A 25208-nucleotide genomic window follows, 5' to 3' on the forward strand; every position below is an offset into this window, starting at 1 on the left:
GAATATCTAAGCTGGGGCTCTTGCTGCGCAAGCCCCTCAATAATATTCAGAGAGAGCACTATCAAATTCTGTATATAACCCTGGATTGCTAATGTTATGTATTGGTCAATGACAGGCTTTGAAGCGACCACTCAGCCATAATCGCACTCCCGAGAAGGAGTGTTCAGAAGGAATGAATGGAATTCTACAGTATTTCATTTAAATGTTTATGGGACAAAATTATATGCATTTAAGTATGTTTTTGATGTAGTGGGGAAAGTAACATGAGTACTTTCAAAGGTGTATGTAATAGAATAAACGTAGACATTAACAAATGTAGACAAAAATAAATGCATTTCTCAAGCTCCCACAACATTACATTGGTGGGCGAGTGCCAAGATGAAGACGCGAAGACTTCAAAACAGCACCCCCTGTTAGACATCTAGTGTATATTTAAATGATTGGAGATGGGCTCTTTCCTTGTGCTGACGTGGAACCAATAAATACTAACTGCCAGTCTCGACGGAATTTTTTAAATGATTGCACAGGAATGAAAGCGTCAAACGAAAAGAGAAACAAAGGCCATATTTATTAGAATTTTTAAAACATTTTTATAAAGCGTGTTTTATTAATAGTTGTTAAAATACTAGCTAATCAGTCACAGAGTAGGCCTGTGTTACTATTTTCTGTTTGAGAGCTGGCATTTTGGTTATTTCGTCATTGAATCCACCCGGACTGTTTTACTGGCTGTACAGTTCCACTCTACCGAACGGAACCCCCAGTAGCAGAAGCAACTTCTCATGTTACTTTACGCATCTCTTATACCCTTGCATTTGTATTAATTTAACCCCAATTAAGAGTTTGTGGTCAAGATGGGAGTGCCGAAATTCTACCGATGGATTTCTGAAAGATACCCTTGCCTGAGTGAAGTTGTCAAGGAACATCAGGTATGATATCCGTAGCCTACTTTTTTGCTACCTAGTAAGCGAATATTACTGTTGCAGGTAACCAGTCAAGCTATCAAGCTAAATATAGCAGGCCCATAACAGTTTCACCTTCACGTATCGATGTTTCCACTCTGCTCTTACGCGCTACTCATAGCTATGATTTATTATTAATAAACCAACGTGTTGTAGTTACAATTACACCTGCAGTTAGCTAACTGACGGTACATTTAATATTTACCAACTCATTTAGCTACGTGTTTGACTCAATTTACCTTCTAGGTAGCTAATTAGTTAGCTAGTTTGCGTGCTACCACTACTTGCTATCAGCTCCAGTTAGATGTCATAACGAATAGCCTAGTGAATAAGGCAGGCTTTTATTAGTTTAGCTGAGGAACGCCCAATTCTGTTCTCTTTATCGAGGCGGAGTTGATTTTATGCTTTGTTTGGTTTGTCAAGTAAATAGAACGTTATTCTGAATAACAGATATTGTAGTCGTCGAACAGATGTAACAGTTTTACTACCGAGATCAGCAGTGCCAGATTAGCCCACATTTGTTGGCAGGTGTGCAAGATGCATTAGTGGAATATTGACCAAGAGTCCATATCTGTTTCCAATCAATCCCACTAGATCTTTTAAATTTTTTAATCCTCAACTCATAAATACACTCCTTCAGTTATTAAAGTATTGATGCTATTGCCTTCTTATATGGAAAGTAGACAGAGCAGTCGGCCCATCTGTCTGACACACCCCTTTACCTCTCTCTTAAAGATCCCAGAGTTTGACAACCTCTACCTGGATATGAATGGCATCATCCACCAGTGCTCCCACCCCAACGATGAGGACGTCCACTTCCGTATCTCGGAGGAGAAGATCTTTGCGGACATCTTCCACTACCTGGAGGTGCTGTTCAGGATCATCAAGCCCAGGAAGGTGTTCTTCATGGCCGTGGACGGAGTGGCTCCCCGGGCCAAGATGAACCAGCAGAGAGGCAGGAGATTCCGGTAAAGATCATGATGATAACAACTGCCTTTGTACTTTATGTGCTGTGTCTATGACCGAGTGGCATAGCGATGGATCACGCAATGTCATAACTCAATCAACCGATCAGTCACTTACATGTTTCTTGTGAAGGTCGGCCAAAGAAGCAGAGGACAAGATAAAGAAAGCCCTTGAGAAAGGAGAGGTCCTACCCTCCGAGGCCCGCTTTGACTCCAACTGCATCACACCTGGTATGTAGCCTCCTACACCATCCATCACTTCTCCACCAATCTGCCCGCTCATACCTCTCATCCAATTCCTAGGGGTTCAGGTTGTCCTTCCTGTTTTAGTCTGTTCTTCAGTTTTGTGCCTACTGAATACGATCCAGCATGTCTCTCCTGTAGGGACGGACTTCATGGCCAGGCTACAGGAGCAGCTCAAGTATTTTGTCAACAGCAAACTATCCACAGATAATGCCTGGAAAGGAGTTAACGTCTACCTTTCCGGACATGAGGTGAGGACTGGCACACGGCGTGTGTGTCAGTGTGCACATTTTGTTTGATTAGATGTCATATTTGAATGAGTGACATTGACTGGACATGCGTTGTAACTGTCTGTGACTGTGACCCTCTGTTTCCCTCCCAGACTCCAGGAGAAGGAGAACACAAGATCATGGAGTTTATCCGCAGGGAAAACTCAGAGCCAGGCCACGACCCAAACACACGCCACTGTCTCTATGGCCTGGACGCTGACCTGGTGGGTGGCCTGTGGGTTTGGGAGATACGGCATCAGTGTGTGTGTGTGTGACATCAGGCAGACGCGTATATGGTGGCAGACGCGTATATGGTGGCAGACGCGTATATGGTGGCAGACGCGTATATGGTGGCAGACGCGTATATGGTGGCAGACGCGTATATGGTGGCAGACGCGTATATGGTGGCAGACGTGAATGTCTATGTATGTCTGTAATCCAGGGGTGTCCAACATATGGCTAGCAAATCAGATCTGGCTAGCAAATCAGATCTGGCCCGCAAGCGTGGTCCAATCCGGCCTGCAGATGGGTTGAGTTTATTTTTTTAAATACAAATATGTTTATTATATTTTGGGGAGGGGGATGAACTTAATATACTTTAAGTGACTAAAACCAGATCGAAATTGTATAGAAATGAAGACCAAATTGAAGTCAGAATGAGGCCACTGGGGCAAAATGAGTTTGACGCCCTTTGCTGTAATCAGTCAATTACCGTGACAGAATTCTACTGTTGTTTCATTCATATTAATGAAGGTGTGTTGTATTAACTACAGTCTCTTTCTCTACTACAGATGATGTTAGGTCTGACCAGCCACGAGCCACACTTCTCCCTACTCAGAGAAGAGGTCCGCTTTGGAGGGAAGAAAAACCAGAAGAGGTGTGTCTGGTGTGCAAGAGAGCGCGTGTGTGTGTGTGTGTGTGTGTGTGTGTGTGTGTGTGGGAGACAGAGTTATATGTATGTATTCCCCTCCTGCAGAATAACAGCTCCAGAGGAGACAACCTTCCATCTACTGCACCTGTCACTATTTAGGGAGTACATAGACTACGAGTTCTCTGAAGTTAAGGTAAGACAAACACATACTCCCACAGAATAAAATTCTGCTTCAGTGTGACAAATACAGTTGATGCATATCTACTTGCTTACTGATAAGTGACTAACACACAGTATCAATTATCTATGAATAGTTTGAATAACAATGTCATATGATTGGTTGGTCCTCACAGTAAGATGTCTGATGATTGGTTGTTTAACAGAACAAGATCTCGTTTGAGTACGACCTGGAGCGAATCATCGACGACTGGATCCTAATGGGCTTCCTGGTGGGGAATGACTTCATCCCTCACCTTCCTCATCTTCACATCAACCAAGACGCCCTGCCTCTCCTTTACCGCACCTACATCAGTGTGCTGCCAACGCTGGGAGGTGAGAACACTCACACACCGTACTCGGACAACACACAATCCACACATAGAACGTTTTATTTGCGTACCGTCTGGGGAAATTGATTCGCTTCTTTATATTTGACCCATGCAGGGTACTTGAATGAGAATGGCCACCTGAACCTGGGCAACTTTGAGAAGTACCTGGAGAAACTGTCTGAGGTGGGAGAGACCAGTAAACATCCACAAATCAGTGGAATTATTTCATTACAATGCATTTCTGATTGTGATGCATGTCTTGCTCTCTTTCTCTCTCTTGATACCTGTTTTGCAATCTCTCTCTCTCTCTTCGTCCCTTCCTCTTTATCCCATTTTCCCACTCTCTTCCTCTGCCCCAGTTTGACAGGGAGCACTTCAATGAGGTGTTTGTGGATCTCAAGTGGTTTGAGAGTAAGGTGGGCAACAAGTACCTGAATGAGGCTGCGGGACTGGCAGCAGAGGAGGCTCACAGCAAGGACGACAGGAGGAAAGACCCGGTGAGACATGCGCCTGCAATGCACATGCAGAGATCCTTCAAATACAGATGCGTGTCTTGAAATCCATATTCAATGTCTGTGTGTGTGTGCAGGACTCTCTGCGTCTAACTACTCTGGATGGCGGGAAGGACCGAGTCCCTGGTCGAGGTTTTGAGGAGGATGGTGAAGAAGAGGACATGTTTGAGGCAGAGTTCAGACAGTACAAACGCACCTACTACATGACCAAGATGGGAGTGGAGGTGGTCTCAGAGTTAGTATACCTCACCAGTGTCTCCCCCAAAATACTCAAAATATTTTCCCACAACCTCGAACGATCCTGAAAGGCTCTTAGAAAAGTTTGTTTCCCCAAACGGAACTGAACTTGTATGATTTTTCTAGTTTATAACTTAAGACAATGGCATTGTAGAGCACGACGCTCGTTTAAACTTTTGTTTGTATTGTTTTCAGTGAGTTTCTAGCAAATCAGGCGTTGTGCTATGTGGAGGGAATCCAGTGGATCCTGCATTACTATTACCATGGAGTCCAGTCCTGGAGCTGGTGAGTCTCTGTCTGTCTCTCTGTCTGTCCCTATGTATGTCCCTCTGTTTGTCTCCATGTCCCTCTGTCTTTCTGTGCATGCGTGTACTAAAACCTCCCTCTGTCCTAGGTATTACCCACACCACTATGCCCCATTCCTGTCAGATGTGAGGAACATAGCCCATCTGAAGTTGACCTTTGACATGGGAAAGCCTTTCATGCCCTTCCAGCAACTACTGGGAGTCCTGCCCGCTGCCAGCAAAGACCTGCTTCCCCAGAGCTACAGGGTAACGCACACATACAGACCTGCTTCCCCAGAGCTACAGGGTAACGCACACATACAGACCTGCTTCCACCAAATCAACAGGGTAACGCACACATACAGACCTGCTTCCCCCAAATCAACAGGGTAACGCACACATACAGACCTGCTTCCCCAGAGCTACAGGGTAACGCACGCATACAGACCTGCTTCCCCAGAGCTACAGGGTAACGCACGCATACAGACCTGCTTCCCCAGAGCTGCAGGGTAACGCACGCATACAGACCTGCTTCCCCAGAGCTGCAGGGTAACGCACGCATACAGACCTGCTTCCCCAGAGCGGCAGGGTAACGCACACATACAGACCTGCTTCCCCAGAGCTACAGGGTAAAGCACACATGCAGACCTGCTTCGCGGCATTGTGGCGACCTATGACATGTACACTTTCTTATAACACACCCGCATTCCGATACCTCCGTTTTGTTCTGTCCACAGCACCTGATGACATCAGAGAATTCTAGCATCATTGAGTATTACCCTCTGGACTTCAAGACGGACCTCAACGGGAAACAGCAGGAGTGGGAGGCTGTGGTGCTCATCCCCTTCATTGACGAGGTGCACACAGACATCATTCGGTGACCTACTTCATCTCCGTGTGTCTTTTTTAAATTCTGACTTATTTATTTGCGTGTTTTTTGCTTTCCAGAGATGTTTGCTCGCTGCGATGGAGCCTTATAACGATCACATGACCAAGGCTGAGAAAGCCCGTAACCGCCACACCGAGTGTGCTGTGTACAGCTACCACGCTGAGCTAGACTACCCTTACACCTCCACCCTGCCTGAACTGTTCCCCAGCATCATGCACTGCCATGTCAGGTGAGACACACGCTGAACGTACACACACACACACACACACACTGAACACACTACTTCCACGAGGCTAAGATACTGTAATGTGATTGGTGGTTTCCAGGGTGACATCGGTTCCCATGGACGCGTGGCACGTGTCGTTGAGCCACGTGGGGCGCAGCAACAACAGCAGCCAGCTCTACTTCCTCGGCTTCCCCACCCTGCAGCACATCAGACACAAGGTACAATAGACGGGCCGACAGACAATGAGACGGAGTGTGAATCGGGAACACGTGATCTGAGAGCAACACAAAACGTATAATAAAATGGAACACTATAATATCATGTGCTGTCTCTGTTCAGGAAACACGCTGACAGCGTTCTGCCACTAATCACACCCCACAGTCAGTCTTCACACAAGGCACAGGTGGCCAACAGTCCCAAGATGATTTGTCAATAAAGATGCTGCAAGCTCAAGATCTAGTTACGTAAACAGTCACTCATTAATCCAAGCCCTCGAAGTGTGGCCGGAGAGGTATACAAGCTAGATCTGTTTTGAGGATTTCTAAAGCTAGCCAGCTTCAGTTAGCTTCACGTTCCATTATGTCACACGCAGCTAGTCGAACGATGAACTCTTTATTGAGACGAGGCTAGAACGTCAATCCGTTGGCGAGTCGGTGTCACATTTTCATTTTGCCCGAAAATCACAATGAAAGAGAAATTACCCTGCAAATTAAGCAGGCTATGTTGGGAAATGGGGTATTGTTTATGGTCTTCACTGTATTTATCCATGTACAGGCCTTTTATACCCCCCTCCAAAACACTTATCGCGTGGAGTTTCAAATGAATCCCATTCGTTACTAAATGTGTAGAACGATATGGTCCGGAGAATGACGGAACGATGACGTACTCTTTGCAAGAGGGAGCCTAATTTGATTGGTCCTCGCCTCGCGGCCCAAACACTTCATTCAGAATAAATAGCCTGCCACAGAGCAGGTTAGCTCTGAAGGGTTTGTTGCCATAGAAATGTACCTGCCTAAAAAGGTGAGCCCAGGTCATGTCAACGGCTAAAAAGGTGAGCCCAGGTCATGTCAACAGCTGTCTCGATTTGAACCACGAGAGTCGACCAACGTTTAGCTCGCACTTCAATCTCACGCCGTAGTACAAACCCCTCTGAACTGAGGTTTCATTGAAACCAGGAGATTATTCTTTTTTAAAACATGGCTGGATTTACACCCCCAGTATTGGCTGTCTTGGCATCGGAATACTTCTGTGTATGTTTCATATGTAGATTTGCTTCCCCCCCGTCTTTATAGTTCTATAAGAAGAAGCACGGAGTGGTGGTGTTCCAGCAGAGCAGCCGAGGAGAGAACATGATGCTGGAGATCACACGTAGCAAAGAGGAACCCGTGAGTGTAGATGCGTGCACACGGTCTTGTTTCTATGAAGAGCCAACGACTGTGTTGGGTCTGTGTCTGGAGCAGAAACGGTAGATGTTGTTTCTCTCTCTCTCTCAGGTGTGTGGTGATGTGGCGGCCCTGGTCCTGGGTTGCTCCCTGTTTGTCAACTGGCCCCACCTTGAGGAGGCCAGGGTGACAGCGGTGTCTGACGGGGAGAGCAAGTAAGAGTCACGCTGAGTTCTACTCGTGCCTAAAATAGATGGCAGTATTACACCCGGACCATCACTCAAAACCCTTTATGCCTCTGGCTCTGCCGTTCATTCACTTCTCTTTCGACCGTTACTTTGAAGAACACCGAGTCGTTGACATTCATCGGTCTACCTCAAACACTCCTTTCCCTTACTACTTCAACATCACACCCCTCCCGCTCAGGTTCTTCCTGGAGGAGCCGGCGGGAGTGCAGAAGCTGTATGACCGGGACTCACCCCCCCCCACCAAGGTCACCTACCTCAGTGACAAGGAGCGGAAGGACTGGGTGAAGGATGTCCAGGGCATCACTGAGCAGTAAGGATCCGTTTTGTTAAAAACCTACGTTTTGTTATCAAAGGGTAAGCTTTATTTAACCAAGATGTCCCATTGTGGTCAGAGCTGATAAGACCACTTGGCCGAGGGGGACTTTGGCAGACCTCTCTCCTCCTTACCTAAATACATCTCAATCTCGTCTCCTCTCAGTTTCAGTAAGCGTAAGGGCATCGTGGTGAATGAGACGGCGGTGGTGTTGTATGCCCAGCTGCTGACAGGCAGGAAGTATGTACCTGGGCAGAGCGGACAGGTGCACCTGGAGAAACAGTGGTCCAAGCAGATAATGCCCTTCGCCTACCAGACCATTGTCAAGGTAGGCACACGCATACAGAGATGTACATAGGAAGACACACATACTACACACGCATACCTCACATTCCTCTCTCTCTTCTCTCCTCCATTCCTCGCTCTCTTCTCTCCTCCTTCGCTCGCTCTCTTCTCTCCTGCGCTCTCTCCTCCATTGCTCTCTCTGTCTCTCTCAGGATATCAAGGCCTTTGACTCGTCGTCGACTCGCTTCCAGACCCTGGAGGAGCTGTTTCCCCCGACGACCACAGTGTTCATGGTGGGGAACCCCTACTACGGAGCCATGGGAGAGGTCTGTACCGCTTCCGGTCTCTACTTCCTGTTTGAGCCTTACACACTTCCTTATTGACTTGGAATCATCAGTAATGGGGACTCTTGAAGAGTACTGGTACACGTTAGGGGTTTAGGCTTGCTGCGTTTTGTGACCTTGAATTTGAGTATCTAGTCTTGCAAATAAATATTTGTCAAAACGTAAAATGTATGCACTTTTAGATGTGATATAGAGAAATAATATTTAATGTGATTTATTGGACATTTTGGGGGGCTTAATCTGTTGCATTGCACATCTTTGCCTTTTCAATAACATGATTTGCTCTTGGACACAGGTGCAGGAGTCTAGTGACGTCATCAAAGAGGGACGAGTGTGGGTAGTGTTCACGGTGCCCTGTGAACCACCGATGGAAGCCTTAATACAGAACCAGCATGTAAGTCAATCTCAAAACGACACATCTCTCACACTCCTCCTCACCCTGCCCCACCACATGACCAAACGTGTGCGCCGTTGCTAAGCTTACTCCCTCCCTTCCCTGGTAGAAATACTGTGTGAAGTACAGTCCCGGCTACGTTCTGGCATCTCGCCTCGGCATCACCAGCTACCTCGTCTCCAGATTCTCCGGCAGCATCTTCGTCGGCAGAGGATCCAAGAAGAAGTGAGTGAACACCTCTCAAATGGACGTCTATTTCCCATTTAGTGTACTACTTTTGACCAGAGCCGTGTAGGTTGAATAAACCATGTGACGCGCTCTCCGTCCCTCAGTCCCCATGGGGAGCAGAAGGCTAATGTGGGTCTGAACCTGAAGTTCAATAAGAAGAATGAGGAGGTGCCAGGTTACACCAAGAGAACTGAGAAGGAGTGGCTCTACTCTGACGCTGTGGAGGAGCTGATGTCTGAGTACCTGGATAGGTGTGTGTGTGTCCTTGTGTGTTTTTCTCTGCATTTATGAAACTGTGTTGTCTGTATGTGTGAAACTGCGAATGTGTGCATGTGTAACCTGCATTGTCTCCTCCTGTAGGTTCTCCGAGGTGTTTAACCTGGTGTCCAGGAACAGTCACGATGATGTCTTCTACGAGGACGACATCTGGCCTGCGGAGTACGAGAACGGGTAACATTCATGCACTCACATTTAAGATTTGCACTCGACAATCATAATTTACACTCATACACTCATAACAGTTAAACCTGTATGCTTGTAACACTTACTCAAGTTCAGTTATCTCGAAGGCCCAGTGCAGTCACAATGACTAATTTTTTTCCTGTCTGACCACTCCGACTGTCCTACCAAAATACTTGCTTGAGAAATGTTTTTCTTTTTGACCGTAAAAAAAAAAAAGGAAATCTATTACCATAAGGTACTGAAATGTTACCTAGAAATGGTTTCATATTGAGATGAAAACGGCTGCATTGGCCTTTAAACGCTCATGTAAAACACTTGGAGGACATTTTAATATATGTAACAAGGCAGAGGTAGATCATAACAGTTGTAGGAATACTGAAGATGGTGGTGATAGTAGTTGTGATGGGGATGGTTTTACGGTGCAGCGCGGAGAAGGTGAAGGAGATCACTTCCTGGTTGAAGACTCACCCAGTCGCCGACATCGCCCGCACGTCATGTGACCTGCAGATCCTGGACAAGGCCATCGTGGAGCGGATCGAGGAGGAGGTGGTGAAGGCTAAGGTAACTCGTGGCGTCAATCATTTAGCTGTTCTGTCCGTTAATCATCTCTCTGTCGATCATTTATTTACTCCTCGCTTTCTTTTCTATCAGGAAATCCCCTCTAACCTCGTTTTTATGTCAATCAATAATATAGATGGATGCATATGCAGACTACAACTCAACAAGCCCTTCCTTTGCTGTCAGTGACTAATCTACTTTCCTTTTTTAGTGTTCATGTAGTGACTCTTACCTCTGTCTGTTTCTCAGGTGAAGAAGACCAGCGAGAAAGTACGTGTTACTGTGAAGCCACGTTTGCTCTTCAGGGTGAGTTCGTCACTTTCTGGTTTTTGTTGTTGCGTGTATTTTTCTAGAGAGTGAGTGAAAATGACATTGGCTCCAAACAGCGCAAGGGTTCAGAGTTCCAACAATTCCAACTCCACACCTCTCTAACCTGTGTGTGTCCCTCCCTCCAGCCCTTAGAGCAGCAGCACGGTGTGGTCCCTGACCCGGATGCAGAGTACCACCTGTTTGACCGAGTGGTCAACGTCAGAGAGAGCTTCTCTGTCCCCCTCGGCCTCAGGGGAACCGTCATCGGTATCAAGGCAGGTGAGTGGTCGCACGGGCACCCAAACGCACACTCACTCACTCTTTCTCTCGTATATAGTGCGTTCGGGAAAGTATTCAGACCCCTAGACCTTTTCCACATTTTGTTACGTTACAGCCTTATTCTAAAATGAATTAAATTATCTGCCCCCCCTGATTATTCTACACACAATACCCCATGATGACATAGCGAAAACATTTTTTTTTTAGAAATGTTTGCTAATTTATTACAAATTTAAAAAAGCTACCTTATTAAAAGTATGAGGTTACTTAGAAATGTCCTTGTTTTTGAATGAAAACCATTGAGCAAGAGGACAAGTACATTAGTGTCCAGTTTGAGATACAGATGCCTCACCAAGTTCTTAACTGGCAGCTTCATTAAATAGTACCCGCAAAGCACCAGTCTCAACGGCAACAGTGAAGAAGCGACCCCGGGATGCTGGCCTTCTAGGCAGAGTTGCAAAGAAAAAGCAATATCTCAGACTGGCCAATAAAAAGAAAAGATTAAGATGGGCAAAAGAACAGACACTGGACAGAGGAACACTGCTTAGAAGGCCAGCATCCCGGAGTCACCTCTTCACTGTTGACGTTGAGACTGGTGTTTTGCGGGTACTATTTAATGAAGCTGCCAGTTGAGGACTTGAGGCGTCTGTTTCTCAAACTAGACACTCTCCTTAATGCAACCGCTGTGTCAGATTTCAAAAAAACTTTACGGAAAAAGCAAACCATGCAATAATCTGAGACGGTGCTCAGAAAATAAATAAAATTATCCGCCATGTTGGAGTCAACAGAAACCAGAAATCACATTATAAATATTCCCTTACGCTTTGATGATCTTCATCAGAATGCACTCCCAGGAATCCTAGTTCCACAATAAATGCTTGATTTGTTCGATAATGTCCATTATTTATGTCCAAGTAGCTACTTATGTTAGGGCGTTAGGTACACATATCCAAACGCTTGTGCAGGTCCAGCATGACTTCGGACAAAAACTTCAAAAAGTTATTTTACAGGTCGAAGAAACATTTCAAACTAAGTACAGAATCATTCATTAGGATGTTTTTAACATATCCCTTCAATAAAGTTCCAACCGGAGTATTCCTTTGTGTCTTGATGAGTAACGGAACGCAAGTGGATACCATGAGGAATGCGCGTGATCAGAAAATGGTTGACTGCCAGACACCTGACTGATTCTGCTATCATTCACTCCCACAACATCATAGAAGTCTCATTATAATTTCTATTAATGGTTGACATCTAGTGGAACCCCTAGGCACTGCAACATCATTATCTCAAGGGGATTTCTTTGGGGACTCTGGTGAATACAGACAAAGCTCAGATTTCTGACTTCCTGTTTTGATTTCAACTCAGGATTTTGCCTGCCAATATGAGTTATGTTATACTCACAGACATCATTCAAACAGTTTTAGAAACTTTAGTGTTTTCTATCCAATACTAATAATAAAATGCCTATATTAGAAACTGAGACTGATGAGCAGGCCATTTACTTTAGGCACCTTATTCATCCAAGCTACTCAATACTGCCCCCCAGCCATAAAAAGCTAACACACACACACACACAGAGGAGACCTTACAGCTTATCATAGCATCACTTATTAACCCTTTAAAGGGTTTAAGGCTGTGGTTTAACCCTCTTCATTCCACCCCTTTGAGGCCATCTGGCCTCAACAAAAGCAAAGCAACTCAAGCATAGTAATTATAATAATCACCCATAAACGGTGCATTAGATTACAAGCAAATCCTTAGGAGATTGAGGATAGAAATACGGGTCTGAGGGATGAGGAACATAAAGCATAGACATGCCTGGCATAGCCTTGTGAAGTACCCATTTGCCAGCTGCACAGAATGCACAAATGCAAATCAGCAGAACAAGCACAGGGGCCAATAATTGGACTAAAATGAAAAACAACTTAAATCCAAACTGGCCTAGTTTATCTTTCAACCACCCAAACGGGAACCAGGATTCTTCTCCTGTGTAGGTGTCAGCCAACTGTGTTAATTATTTCAGGGAGAAGCCTAACACATTCCGTGGGGGTAATAGAATTTAGGGCCCTTCAATAACCCCCTCTTTATTTGGGATGTAGTCTAATGCCAGGCTACGCCTGGGTTGTAACAGCTTTAAGATTCTGAACAACCGAGGTGTTGGCCTGTAGATCCAATGCTGGTGGTGAGCTCCAGTGTCTATTAAAAATGGTACCTCTTGATCGTTGACCTTCCGAGTAATGATTGGTTATTTGGTACCATCCAGAAATATGTACTGGTGACACTGGAAAAGGGGGTCAGGTCATCCCTATTGTTGATTATTCTGCAGTGGGAAGCACGCCTGGTTTGTCACAGGAGACTGTTGGGGCCATCCATGTTAAAACAGGTTTTAACACACACGGATGTCTCCTGAAGAGGAGACCTTACAGTTTATCCTAACAATTTATTAACCCTTTAAAAGGTACAAGGCCTTGGTTTAAGCCTCTTCAGCCTGTTTGGAGTTTACCAAAAGGCACCTAATGGACTCCCAGGCCATGAGAAACCAGATTCACTGGTCTGATGAAACCAAGATTGATCTCTTTGGCCTGAAAGCCAAGCGTCACTTCTGGAGGAAACCTGGCACCATCCCTATGGTGAAGCATGGTGACGGCAGTAGCATGCTGTGAGGATGTTTTTCATTGGCTGGGAGACTGGTCAGGATCGAGGGAAAGATGAACGGAGCAAAGTACAGAGAGATGCATGATGAAAACCTGCTCCAGATCACTCAGGACCTTAGACTGGGTTGAAGTTTCACCTTCCAACAGGACAACGACCCTAACAGCCAAGACAGCACAGGAGTGGCTTCGGGATAAGTCTCTAAATGTCCTTGAGTGGTCCACCCAGAGCCCGAACTTGAACCCGATTTGAACGTTTTTGGAGAGACCTGAAAATAGCTGTGCAGTGACACTCCCCATCCAACCTAACAGAGCTTGAGAGGATCTGTAGAGAAGAATGGGAGAAACTCTCCAAATACAGGTGTGCCAAGCTTGTAGCATCATACTTAAGGATGTAATTGCTGCCAAAGGCGCTGCAACAAAGTACTGAGTAAAGGGTTTGAATACTTATGTAAATGTTATTTCAGTTTTATTAGATTTGCAAAAAATTCTGAACCTGTTTTAGCTTTGTCATTATGGGGTATTATGTGTAAGGCTGTAACAAAATGTGGAAAAAGTCCAAGGGGTCTCAATACTTTCCGAATGCACTGTGTAACACACATGCGGTCAGCCTCTCGTCTTTGAACAGTCTCTAAACTGATGTTTAACCTCTCTCCCGTGGCAGCTGATCGGGAGGCCGAGGTGTTGTATGAGGTTGTTTTCGATGAAGAGTTTGCTGGGGGACTTACGATCAGGTACAGCCTCTTGTCTGTGTTTTCATTTAGGCCTATGTCAAGTGTTTCAAGCCTCAATCAATCGCATGTTTCCTATTACATCGTTTATTTATTATTTACGTTAAGCACCAGAGTTTTTGTGACGGGCTATTGTGTGGTTGTGACCCTGTATCTGGGAGACTGTCGCCCGCCTGACTCTGGTGTGTTTCCTACTCTAGGTGTGCGGCGGGCCGTGGCTACAGGCTGCCTCCCTGTGCCTTAATCAACCTGAGCCACGGGGGCCGTGTAGAGCAGGGCTTCCATAAACTGACCGCCGTCGTCAAGCCCCAGCCCGCCTCCTCCCACCAGCACAACAAAGGACAGCTGGTCGGGCTGAACCACTCACCGCGATCACCCTTCATATCCACACAGGTTGGGACTGGAGTAGAGCATGTCCTCATAAAACAACTGGCCTCACCTCTCTCTGAGTAACCAGCATAGATCAAGATGAATAGCCTCTAACTTTTTACCTCTGTTCCTCACATTTGCCTACCTTTTCTCTCTGTCCCTTCCTCTGTCTTCATGTCAACCTTTCCCTCTCTCTTTCCCTCTGTGTCTCTCAGCAGCAGAACGGCAGACAGAACATTCTCAGGGCAGACACTCAGGGCAACAACAACTCTGCACACAAAGCCAACCAGAAACTGAAACCTAAGGTAAGCTCTTTCTGTGTGTGGCTCTCTTTCTGTGTGTGGCTCTCTTTCTGTGTGTGGCTCTCTTTCTGTGTGTGGCTCTCTTTCTGTGTGTGGCTCTCTTTCTGTGTGTGGCTCTCTTTCTGTGTGTGGCTCTCTTTCTGTGTGTGGCTCTCTTTCTGTGTGTGGCTCTCTTTCTGTGTGTGGCTCTCTTTCTGTGTGTGGCTCTCTTTCTGTGTGTGGCTCTCTTTCTGTGTGTGGCTCTCTTTCTGTGTGTGGCTCTCTTTCTGTGTGTGGCTCTCTTTCTGTGTGTGGCTCTCTTTCTGTGTGTGGCTCTCTTTCTGTGTGTGGCTCTCTTTCTGTGTGTGGCTCTCTTTCTGTGTGTGGCTCTCTTTCTGTGTGTGGCTCTCTTTCTGTGTGTGGCTCTCTTTCTGTGTGTGGCTCTCTCTCTCTGTGTGTGGCTCTCTCTCTCTGTGTGTGGCTCTCTCTCTCTGTGTGTGGCTCTCTCTCTCTGTGTGTGGCTCTCTCTCTGTGTGTGTTTGTGGGATTTACTGTATACAATATCTTATTTGTGTGGTGGTGTGTAACCTCTCTCTCGCACTCTGAATTTAATTTGCTTTATTGGCTTGACGTAACAATGTACGTATTGCCAACGGTTACTTTGGATATTTACAATACTACAGTACTATTAATAATCAATATTGACACAACAACAAAAGTAATCAAGGGTAAAATAACATTGAACAATACCAGAGGACACTGGTTGGTCTGTCAGATACTCATCTTATGGTAGGCAGCAATTTTTTATTTAACCTTTATTTAACTAGGCCAGTCAGTTAAGAACAAATTCTTATTTACAATGACGGCCTAGGAACAGTGGGTTAACTGCCTTGTTCAGGGGCAGAAAGACAGATTTTTATCTTGTCAGCTCGGGGATTCGATCTTGCAACCTTTCGGTTACTAGTCCAACGCTCTAACCACTAGGCTACCTGCCTCTCCAATGTAGTGCGCTGCCAACCCACAGCTCTCTGCATCCTCCCCCAACAGGACAGGTAGCCTGTTCTCATCAGAAGTCTTTGAAACCTTTTAAGGGTTTCCAATTTGGGGAAAAGACACTAATTGTTTTATATTTTTTACATTTTGTCTCTGTCTGTGTGACGACTGCAGGGTAAAGATGAGGAGTTCAGTAACGTGTGGCAGTCTCTGCAGAGCTCTGGAATGCCCCAGAAACCACCAGCTCACTGGCAACAAGACAATGTGAGTCCATTCATAATGTTGGACCAGTGTCACCATACTCGTATTGCGATCAACCTTGTTCCTGGCTTTGTCACCTGACCATCTCTGTGTGTGTCCGTCCCCAGCCGGGTAAGTCTGCCTGGGGTACAGGGTCTCCCGGACAAGAAGGGCAGGTCCAAGGGCAACAAGGCAGGAACCAACCCCAGAGTCAACAACCGCAACCTCCCAAACCTGTGAGTCCCCACTTTATCTAACCCTAACATTTTAAACTTGAAAAACCCCTCTGTCCCATCATCCCTAACCATTGAACTTTACACCCCTAAACATTGAGTCACAGCTCTTTTGATGCTGACTTTAGGGTCTGACCTCAGATCAGTATTTGTCTGGACAGCAGGTTAGAAAGACTACAATATTTTATCTCTAACCTGCCATGCAAAGGTACCCTTATCTCTTTAACTAGGCCACTCAGTATCTGCATCCAGTCTTTCTTGAGAAGAATGCAGTTTTGCAGACTGTATTACCAAAGTGCTTGCAGGATAGTGGCTTGTGTAAACCTAGTGGTCCAAGTCAAGTCTTCAGTAAAAGGTTTTTAGCGCAGCAGTCATTACATAAACTACCTTACACGTCTGTTCTTTCAAGCATGTGACACCTCTGAGGCTGTTACCCTGTCAGGCCACCATCAGGAGACTACAGATCCCAGCAGCTCAGGAAGTGGAGAACTATAACTCCAATCATCACCCACAGCTGTAGACCAATAGCAGGCAAGAGGCATCATCCTCAGCCGACAGCATAGCCAGGAATCAGGACTACAAATGCATTGAAACGAGTCAATAAAATGCGTTCTGCAAAAGCAGCTTTCAGTGTAGGGTTGGTTATCACCAGTGGAAGGCTGTGAGTGTAATTCAACTCAGTGAAGATGTATAATGTATTCTTCTTTTTGTTGTAAGATCTCAATGTGCAAGTATGACTTCTGTGTGGGAGAGTGAGGTGAGTTAAACTTCATGTTTTATAGGGTCCTGCAGGAAGTATCAGACTTCTCAAGAGAAACGAAGATGTAAATTCTCTGTTTCCCGCTCAGAACGCTACAAAGAAGGTACACACACACACACACACACACACACACACACACACACACACACACACACACACACACACACACATACATATATATATTTCTTACCCACTTGTCTCCAGCAGACAGAGTTCGAGGAGTTGATCGCCAACCTGAAGATCTCCAAGGCCAACGAGTCAGCTCCACCCCCTCCAGCCAAAGAGCCCACGAGCCAAACAGAGGAGCCGCTTTCTCCGCAGTCGTTTGCTATGGTGGGTACTAGTACTCACTTGTTGGTGTTACGCTATAGTAGCCCACTTCAAACTCTTTTCAATTAGAATGATCTGCTCCTTCCCTTGTGGTTGGTTGTAGGAGTCCTGTTGTGATTTGGTTAGATATGGTCAGTTGGCTAATTGTGATTGGTTGGTTTTCCTGTGCGTAGAAGGGAACTCTGGCCCTGAAGGAGATGCTGAACATTGGCGCCGCCCCGGACTCCACTAGTCCCGCCTCCTTCAACACACAACAGCAGAACAAGAGACGACCCACCAAGAAACTGGGTGAGTTCAACTATGTGCACCGCTAAATGTTTAGTAGAGCCTGACGTATGTTTTTTTTTGGGGGGGGGGCGACACTTACGGATACCGATGTACACTACATGACCAAATGTATTTCCTGCTCGTTAAACGTCTCCTTCCAAAATCAGGGACATTAATATGGAGTTGGTCCCGCTTTGCTTCGATAACAGCCTCCACTCTTCTGGGAAGGCTTCCAACCAGATGTTGTAACATTGCTGCGGGAACTGGCTTCCATTCAGCCACAAGAGCATTAGTGAGGTCGGGCACTGATGTTGGACGATTAAGTCTGGCTGGCATTCAGTGTTCCAATTCATCTCAAATGTGTTTGATGGGGTTGAGGTCGGGTGCAGGTTTGTCAAGTTCTTCCACACCAATCTCGACAAACCATTTCTATATGGATCTTGCTTTGTGCACTGGGGCATTGTCATGCTGAAACAGGAAAGGGCCTTCCACAAAGTTGGAAGCACAGAATCGTCTAGAATGTCGTATTCTGTAGTGTTAAGGGGAGTGTATTAGGAAGCAGTGCGGCTTGGTCGTGTTTTGGAGGACGCATGGCTCTCGACCATCACCTCTCCCGAGTTCATACGGGAGTTGCAGTGATGGGACAAGGCTGTAATTACCAATTGGATATCACGAAATTTGGCTTGACATTTTGAGTGGTAGAATGTGGCTTTAGCAACGGGAAGAGAGGAGGGAGTGAAAGGATGAGAGATCCTCTGAAAGTTTAGTTTTCTTCCATGTCCGCAGCCCTGTTCTGTAAGCTCGCAATGCGTCACTGAGCAGGAGGGGAGAGCCGAGTCGGAAGGAAAGGGGACAGTACAAGTCATAGGATGCAGAAAGGGAGGAAAGGTCGAAGAGACAGAAGGGAGAAGGATTTAGCAAAAGGGAGAGAGATGATAGGATAGGAGAGGAGAGGGTAGTGGGAGAGCGAGCGAAGATTGCGACAGCACGTGACCATCTGCGTAGGGGCTGTGTGGTTAGTGTTTGAAGGAAAAGGAAACAAAGTTGTGATCACAGACCTGGAGAGGGTTGCAGTGAGATTAGTAGGCAAGCAGCCTCTAGTTAAGATGAGGTCAAGTGTATTGCCTGCCTTGTGAGTTGGAGGGAATTGGGTGAGGACAAGAGGCAAGGAGGGGAAAGAGAGGGTCGAAGGCAGACGATTCCTGGTTGATGTGTCGACAACTATTTGTAAATTATGAGCAGTAAGCAGTTCCCTCAGCACTTAGAGTAGATGGCCTTAGATAGCAAAAATACAGTACTAGACCACAGCAGATAAAGACAAAAAAAATATTCTGTTCACACACAGGAGTCCTCTAGATATAGAATGACGCTCCAGCCGACGCTTGGCGTTGTGATCTTAGGCTTGTGTGTGGCTGCTCGGCCATGGAAACCCATTTCATGAAGCCCCCGACGAACAGTTCTTCTTCTGACGTTGCTTCCGGAGGCAGTTTGGAACTCGGTGGTGATGTGGCAACTGAGGACCTTTTTTTTGGGGGGGGGGTTTGTTGTTGTGTATGCTCACATGCTACACACTTCAGCACTTGGCGGTCCCGTTCTGTGAGCTTGTGTTGCCTTCCACCACTGTTGTGCTACTCCTAGTCGTTTCTTCTTCACAATAACAGCACTTACAGCTGACCGGGGCAGCTCAAGCAGGGCTTGTTGGAAAGGTGGCATCCTATGATGAGACCATGTTGAAAGTCACTGAGCTCATCAGTAAGGCCATTCTATTGCCAATGTTTGTCTATGGAGATTGCATGGCAGTGTGCTTTATTTTATACACCTGTCGTGAACGGGTGTGGCTGAAATAGCCGAATCCACTCATTTGAAGGGGTGTCCACATTATATACAAAATACAGTGCTTTCGGAAAGTATTCAACCCCTTGACTTTTTCCACATTTTGATACGTTACAGCCTTATTCTAAAATGGATTAAATTGTTTTTACCCCTCATCAATCTACACACAGGACCCCATAATGACAAAGCAAATTATGCTTTTAGAAGTTTTTGCAAATGTATTCAAATTAAAAAACATTTAATCACATTTACTTAAGTATTCAAACCCTTTACTTAGTACTTTGTTGAAGCACCTTTGGCAGCGATTACAGCCTCGAGCTGTCTTGGGTATGGTGCTACAAGCTTGGCACACCTGTATTTGGGATTTTCTCCCATTCTTCTCTGCAGATTGTCTCAAGCTCTGTTAGGTTGGATGGGGAGCGTCGCTGCACAGCTATTTTCAGGTCTCCAGAGATGTTCGATCGGGTTCAAGTCCAGGCTCTGGCTGGGCCACTCAAGGACATTCAGAGATCTGTCCTGAAGCCATTCCATGGTTGTCTCGGCTGTGTGCTTAGGGTTGTTGTCCTGTTGGAAGGTGAACCTTCGCCCCAGTCTGTGGTCCTGAGCGCTCTGAAGCAGGATTTCATGACATTAATGAAATCAGGAGAATGTCTGCAAGTGTTCAGATCAGCATGACATTTCCTTTTTTCCTTTTTTCATTTTTTTCACCTATTCATTAAGTATTGGCTATCCAATATCGGCTGATAATGTCGGTGAACCGATATATCGGTCAGGCTCTGTTTTATCTGCAGGTGGAGCTATTGTGGCACTTAGTGGAGATACTGTACAACAGATATTAAACCAGTTGTTCTTCATTCCCTTTCTCCTCCTTACACCCTTAAACCTCCCCTTTTCTCCCTTCTTCCCCATCAGCGGCGACGATGGGCGACTCTGTGTTACCCGCGTCCCCAGCAGCAGCAGTCCCTCCCCTGCCGTCCCCCCAGCCCTCCTCCATGGTTCCCAGTGTGGCCTCAGAGCTGACCAGGATCTGTATGGGCCTGGGTATGGCCCCGCCTGACTTCACCTTCATGCGCAGCAGACAGGTGAGAGGTGCACACACACACACACATACACACACACACAATCTTGCATACAAGACACACACGCAGGTATTCAGGCACAATCCCACTCTATCCCAGGGTCTGCTGGTGTATCAGGTGAAGCTCTCCAGTGGTCTGGTGGTCCAAGGTCCCCAGTGTCAGTCTGAAAACGAAGCCAAAGAGAAAGCAGCTCTTTTCGCCCTGCAGCGCCTTGTGAGTGTGGTGTGTGTCCTTCCTGTATCTCTGTGTGTTTCCTCTTTTTTCTTTTATTATGTCTATATTTGACCAGTGTCTCCATATTTGTAGGTTTTCTAACCCCTCTCTCGCTGTCTCCTTCAGAATTCAGTGGGTTCTGGGTTCCCCCTGCCACCGCCTCTGTTCTCTGGGGTCGGACAGATAAGGGGACTGCCCATGGGACCCATCCCTAACATATTCGGTCAATCGGGTGAGCCCTGGCGTCATGTGGGGGGCGTCTATATTGATACTGTATGACCTCTGGGGGCAGTAATGCCCTTTCACCTTGATAGGTTTTAGACACTAATTCATTCTGGATGTGAACCAAACGCTTTCACTGTTTCACTCTTTCTCTCTCTCTCTCGCTCCCTCCCTCCAGGTGGTCTGTTGATGCCTCCTCAGGGGTATGGTCCCCTACACTGGGGCATGCCCCTCCCGCCTCACCAGGGCCAGCCCTTCTATGGGGGCACCTTCCCTGGCGCCCGGCCCCAGGCACCCTCCATCCCCATCGGCTCACACAACCAGTTTGTCCCCCTGCAGGTAGGAGCTCCAGGACCTGTTTCTATAGTTCACATTAAATCACCACAACAAAAGAATTATGCGTGCATTTATATGGCCAAAAGATCTATATTAATAGTATTTTGGGATATCACCACAGAGAAATGACCATGATTAACTCTTATGTTTGTGTGCTCCCTTGGTAACACACTAACAATCTTTGACTAACCTACGTTTATTTTCAGGTCACTAAGAAGCGCGTGTCCTCGGTCAAGAAGCCCCAGGAGTTCTGCAACGCGGCTCACAAGGCGAGGAACCAAGCCCCGGGCAGCGAATTCCCATCTCACTCCCAACCCTCCCTATCCCCGACCCGTTCCACACCCCCAAAGACCACCCAGGCAGCGGGGACCCCATCCACGCCCCAAACGCCACGCCAGAACCCCTCGGGCCAAGGCCAAACCCCCGGCTCCGCCTCCAAGAGGAAACATAGGAAACTGGCGGTGAATTTCGAGGCAGCCAAAGTCCAAGAATAATCCCCTCCCCTTCCTCTTAGGTGTTGATTTTTAGGATGGTGTTATAATCGGTTGGGTCTCAATAGCACCCTATTCCCTGTGGTGCACTACTTTTAACCAGAGCCCTATGTAGTTGTCCTACATAGGAATAGGGTGTCATAAGTGTGCCATTTGAGATGTAGACATTGTTCTAGATAATGGGAGGCAATAAGGTCTGATAAATCAGAATGCCGTTGTTTTTATGTTGCGTTTGCATCATGTTTGTGAGATGGATTTCTATTCTCACTAATCTCGCCAGACCTTGTGGTACATGGTGTCCATCTAGTTGGTCGGTTTATGATTGGAGCCAGTAATCAAGGGCTTAATCCCTTTTAATCTTTCCCTTTGTTTGTTTCAAGTCTCTATTTTACCAAATGTATTTTATTCTGATCAAAGTATTTTGTCACAATTCTGTGTTTTAATGTCAATCGTTTGTAATTGCTAATACTAAATCAACCTACAAAATAGTAATGTGAAATGAACTTCACACGTGTTAACCAGCAATTAGGTCTCAAATACAGTATACTGACGGACAGCATACAAACACATCACTATGACAAAATTCTGGAATTTCTACTCCGCAGTATAACATAACAACACATTTCTTCCAGTAGAAAATCATTTTGAAATTGAATTCAAATCATCTCCTTTGGGACATCACCAGGACCTCTGTTAGCTAGTTGATCCAAGCCTTAATAGAGGGATGTTTGTTTGTTTTAAAAAAAAATATTTTTATTCACCATATTTCAATCTATGGATTTTATGCCTTGGTACCCTTTTAAATATGACACATTGTTTTTTTTGTTGCTGACAGTACCATGGCTGAATCATTATTCATTAACTTTTAACCCACATGTACAGTCGAGTTTTACAAGCATATTTTTGGGTCTCGCTTTGTTTTTGAATTTGTACCTTTTGCCTCTTTCAACACGTGGTCTGAGCTACTGGATTCTGGCTCTGTGGGTATTTTAAACGTCTGAACCAAAGCACACCTGTTGTATGTCCTATTGTTTTTTTTCTAAATTAATTTGAGAGTTTTAACAAGAAAAACCTCTACCCCCCCAAAAAAAACCATAACTAAGGAAATGTAGCTTGCTCTTTTGATGCAGGAAAGGTGCTGTACGTATCCAATGAATAAAGACATCTTTTGTTACCGTGACATCGATACAATTTATGTATTTGTCAGCTTATTTGATTATTTTGTCATGGGATTTGGAATTTGTGTGAGTGGTAGAGATGTATAACTCATGCTTTCCATTAGGCATGATGTCTGAGTATAAAGTGAACATGGCAAAACGGCTACAAATTGTATTGGTCACATATGTGTTTTAGCAGATGTTATTGCGGGTTTAGCGAAATTCTTGTTTTGAGCTCCGACTGCAGTAATATCTAATAATTTCACAACATACCCAATACACACATCTAAGTAAAGGAATGGAATTAAGAATATATACAGTGGGGCAAAAAAAGTATTTAGTCAGCCACCAATTGTGCAAGTTCTCCCACTTAACATGAGAGGCCTGTAATTTTCATCATAGGTACACTTCAACTATGACAGGCAAAATGAGGGGGAAAAATCCAGAAAATCACATTGTAGGATTTTTTTAATGTGATCATTTTGACCCCACGGGGTGAGATCTTGCGTGGAGCCCCAGATTGAGGGAGATTATCAGTGGTTTTGTATGTCTTCCATTTCCTAATAATTGCTCCCACAGTTGATTTCTTCAAACCAAGCTGCTTACCTATTGCAGATTCAGTCTTCCCAGCCTGGTGCAGGTCTACAATTTTTGTTTCTGGTGTCCTTTGACAGCTCTTTGGTCTTGGCCATAATGCAGTTTGGAGTGTGACTGTTTGAGGTTGTGGACAGGTGTCTTTTATACTGATAACAAGTTCAAACAGGTGCCATTAATACAGGTAATGAGTGGAGGACAGAGGAGCCTCTTAAAGAAGAAGTTACAGGTCTGTGAGAGCCAGAAATCTTGCTTGTTTATAGGTGACGAAATACTTATTTTCCACCATAATTTGCAAATAAATTCATTATAAATCCTACAATGTGATTTTCTGGATTTTTTTTCCTTCATTTTGTCTGTCATAGTTGAAGTGTACCTATGATGAAAATTACAGGCCTCTCATCTTTTTAAGTGGGAGAACTTGCACAATTGGTGGCTGACTAAATACTTTTTTGCCCCACTGTAAATCTATGGACGAGCAATATCAGAGTGGCCGAGGACTAAGATGCTTTAGAAAATTATTGGCATCCTTGATGAAGAAAGACAAATAATTCAAAACACTGAGCTATATTGTTTATATATAAAAAAAGGGAAATTATATTATTGTAAAACAATTACACAGAAAAATAGATTTTCTTTAACAAGTAATATTTGTTTTTTTCTCAAAGATGTGTCAAAATTATTGCCACCCCCCACCTAAAGATTCTTCTAAATAAAACCTGCCTAAATATTTAACTTTTTTATGTTATCTCAACTGTATTTTGGCCATAGAGCTCATTACTTGGAAATAACACGTTTTTGCATATGGATGTTGCCATTGAGGGCTTCCACCATTTTAAAGAAGTAATCTGGGTGGGTATTCCTATGGATTGGGAGCAATCAGTCAGTGATCAGCACATTGTCTTCTTCAAATTGGTTTGCCAAGTTTGTAAATGGATTTAAGCTATATGACCATTTACTGGCTACAATAAATGAAAGACACACAACATTTGGTTCAAGACTCCAGCAATGCATGTGGTGGTAAATCACCAATATTAGCTTGAAACTTTTTTTCAAACATCAAACAAAGAAGGAAATGGACTACTTTAAAATGGAGGCTCAATGGCACACACAGCCCATGTTGTCACCGACACCATAATGGTACAGATAAAAAGTTGTGATCTCCAAACATCTAGTTAGTGGTGTTTCATGGCTTCCTGTTTCCCGGAGTTATACAAATGAAGTAATACCAGAGAGGAAGAGGCGAAGCGAGAGGGCCCACTCCCATCAAAATCTGTCCAAGCGGGAATACAGCAATAAACTCCCGCCTTTTGGGACAACGTCTTCCATTGTTAGGGCGTTCCATTGTAAGACCAGCTCGTCATTATACCGTATATCTGGTAACACACATTCCCTTATTCATCCATCGCCATCTGGAAAGGCAAAGAACTCACAAACAAAAAGAGACAAATGGCTGTTGACCTTCATAAATCAGGCAATATGTACAAAAAATAGCAACATACCACTATAAGGGTATTAATAAGGAAGTGTAAAACCACTGTTGGTAACCTTCCCTAGTATATGACGCAAGTGTCTCTCAACACACAGTGAGGAAGTTGGTTAAGGGGGCAGATGGAGAAT

At 45.2% G+C, this 25208-nt stretch overlaps 1 protein-coding gene across 5 annotated transcripts; it reads left to right on the forward strand.

The window, feature by feature from the left end:
* Positions 1-507: 507 nt before the first annotated feature.
* On the forward strand, positions 508-23017 carry LOC135515110 (5'-3' exoribonuclease 1-like). 5 transcript variants are annotated; one of them, XM_064938936.1, is made up of 41 exons: positions 508-926; positions 1695-1927; positions 2058-2155; positions 2309-2418; positions 2550-2660; positions 3228-3313; positions 3413-3500; positions 3691-3859; positions 3971-4038; positions 4215-4352; positions 4445-4602; positions 4800-4889; positions 4999-5155; positions 5626-5745; positions 5837-6006; positions 6104-6221; positions 7296-7388; positions 7497-7600; positions 7812-7943; positions 8112-8274; positions 8444-8557; positions 8871-8969; positions 9079-9194; positions 9302-9448; positions 9558-9647; positions 10085-10220; positions 10467-10523; positions 10673-10805; positions 14124-14193; positions 14391-14583; positions 14775-14864; positions 16008-16097; positions 16202-16309; positions 17089-17169; positions 17271-17399; positions 17570-17684; positions 20409-20578; positions 20675-20797; positions 20915-21020; positions 21189-21349; positions 21553-23017. In XM_064938936.1, the coding sequence occupies exons 1-41, from the start codon at positions 852-854 to the stop codon at positions 21838-21840; spliced, it is 5097 nt and encodes a 1698-aa protein (XP_064795008.1). In that variant the 5' UTR covers positions 508-851; the 3' UTR covers positions 21841-23017. The 5 variants fall into 5 exon arrangements, with proteins under 5 accessions (XP_064795008.1, XP_064795017.1, XP_064795012.1 ...); XM_064938945.1 differs by having other exon boundaries at positions 20675-20788; XM_064938940.1 differs by having other exon boundaries at positions 17274-17399.
* The last annotated feature ends 2191 nt before the right edge of the window (positions 23018-25208 follow it).

The sequence above is a fragment of the Oncorhynchus masou genome, chromosome 3 (assembly GCF_036934945.1).
Source record: "Oncorhynchus masou masou isolate Uvic2021 chromosome 3, UVic_Omas_1.1, whole genome shotgun sequence".
Classification (NCBI taxonomy): domain Eukaryota; kingdom Metazoa; phylum Chordata; class Actinopteri; order Salmoniformes; family Salmonidae; genus Oncorhynchus; species Oncorhynchus masou.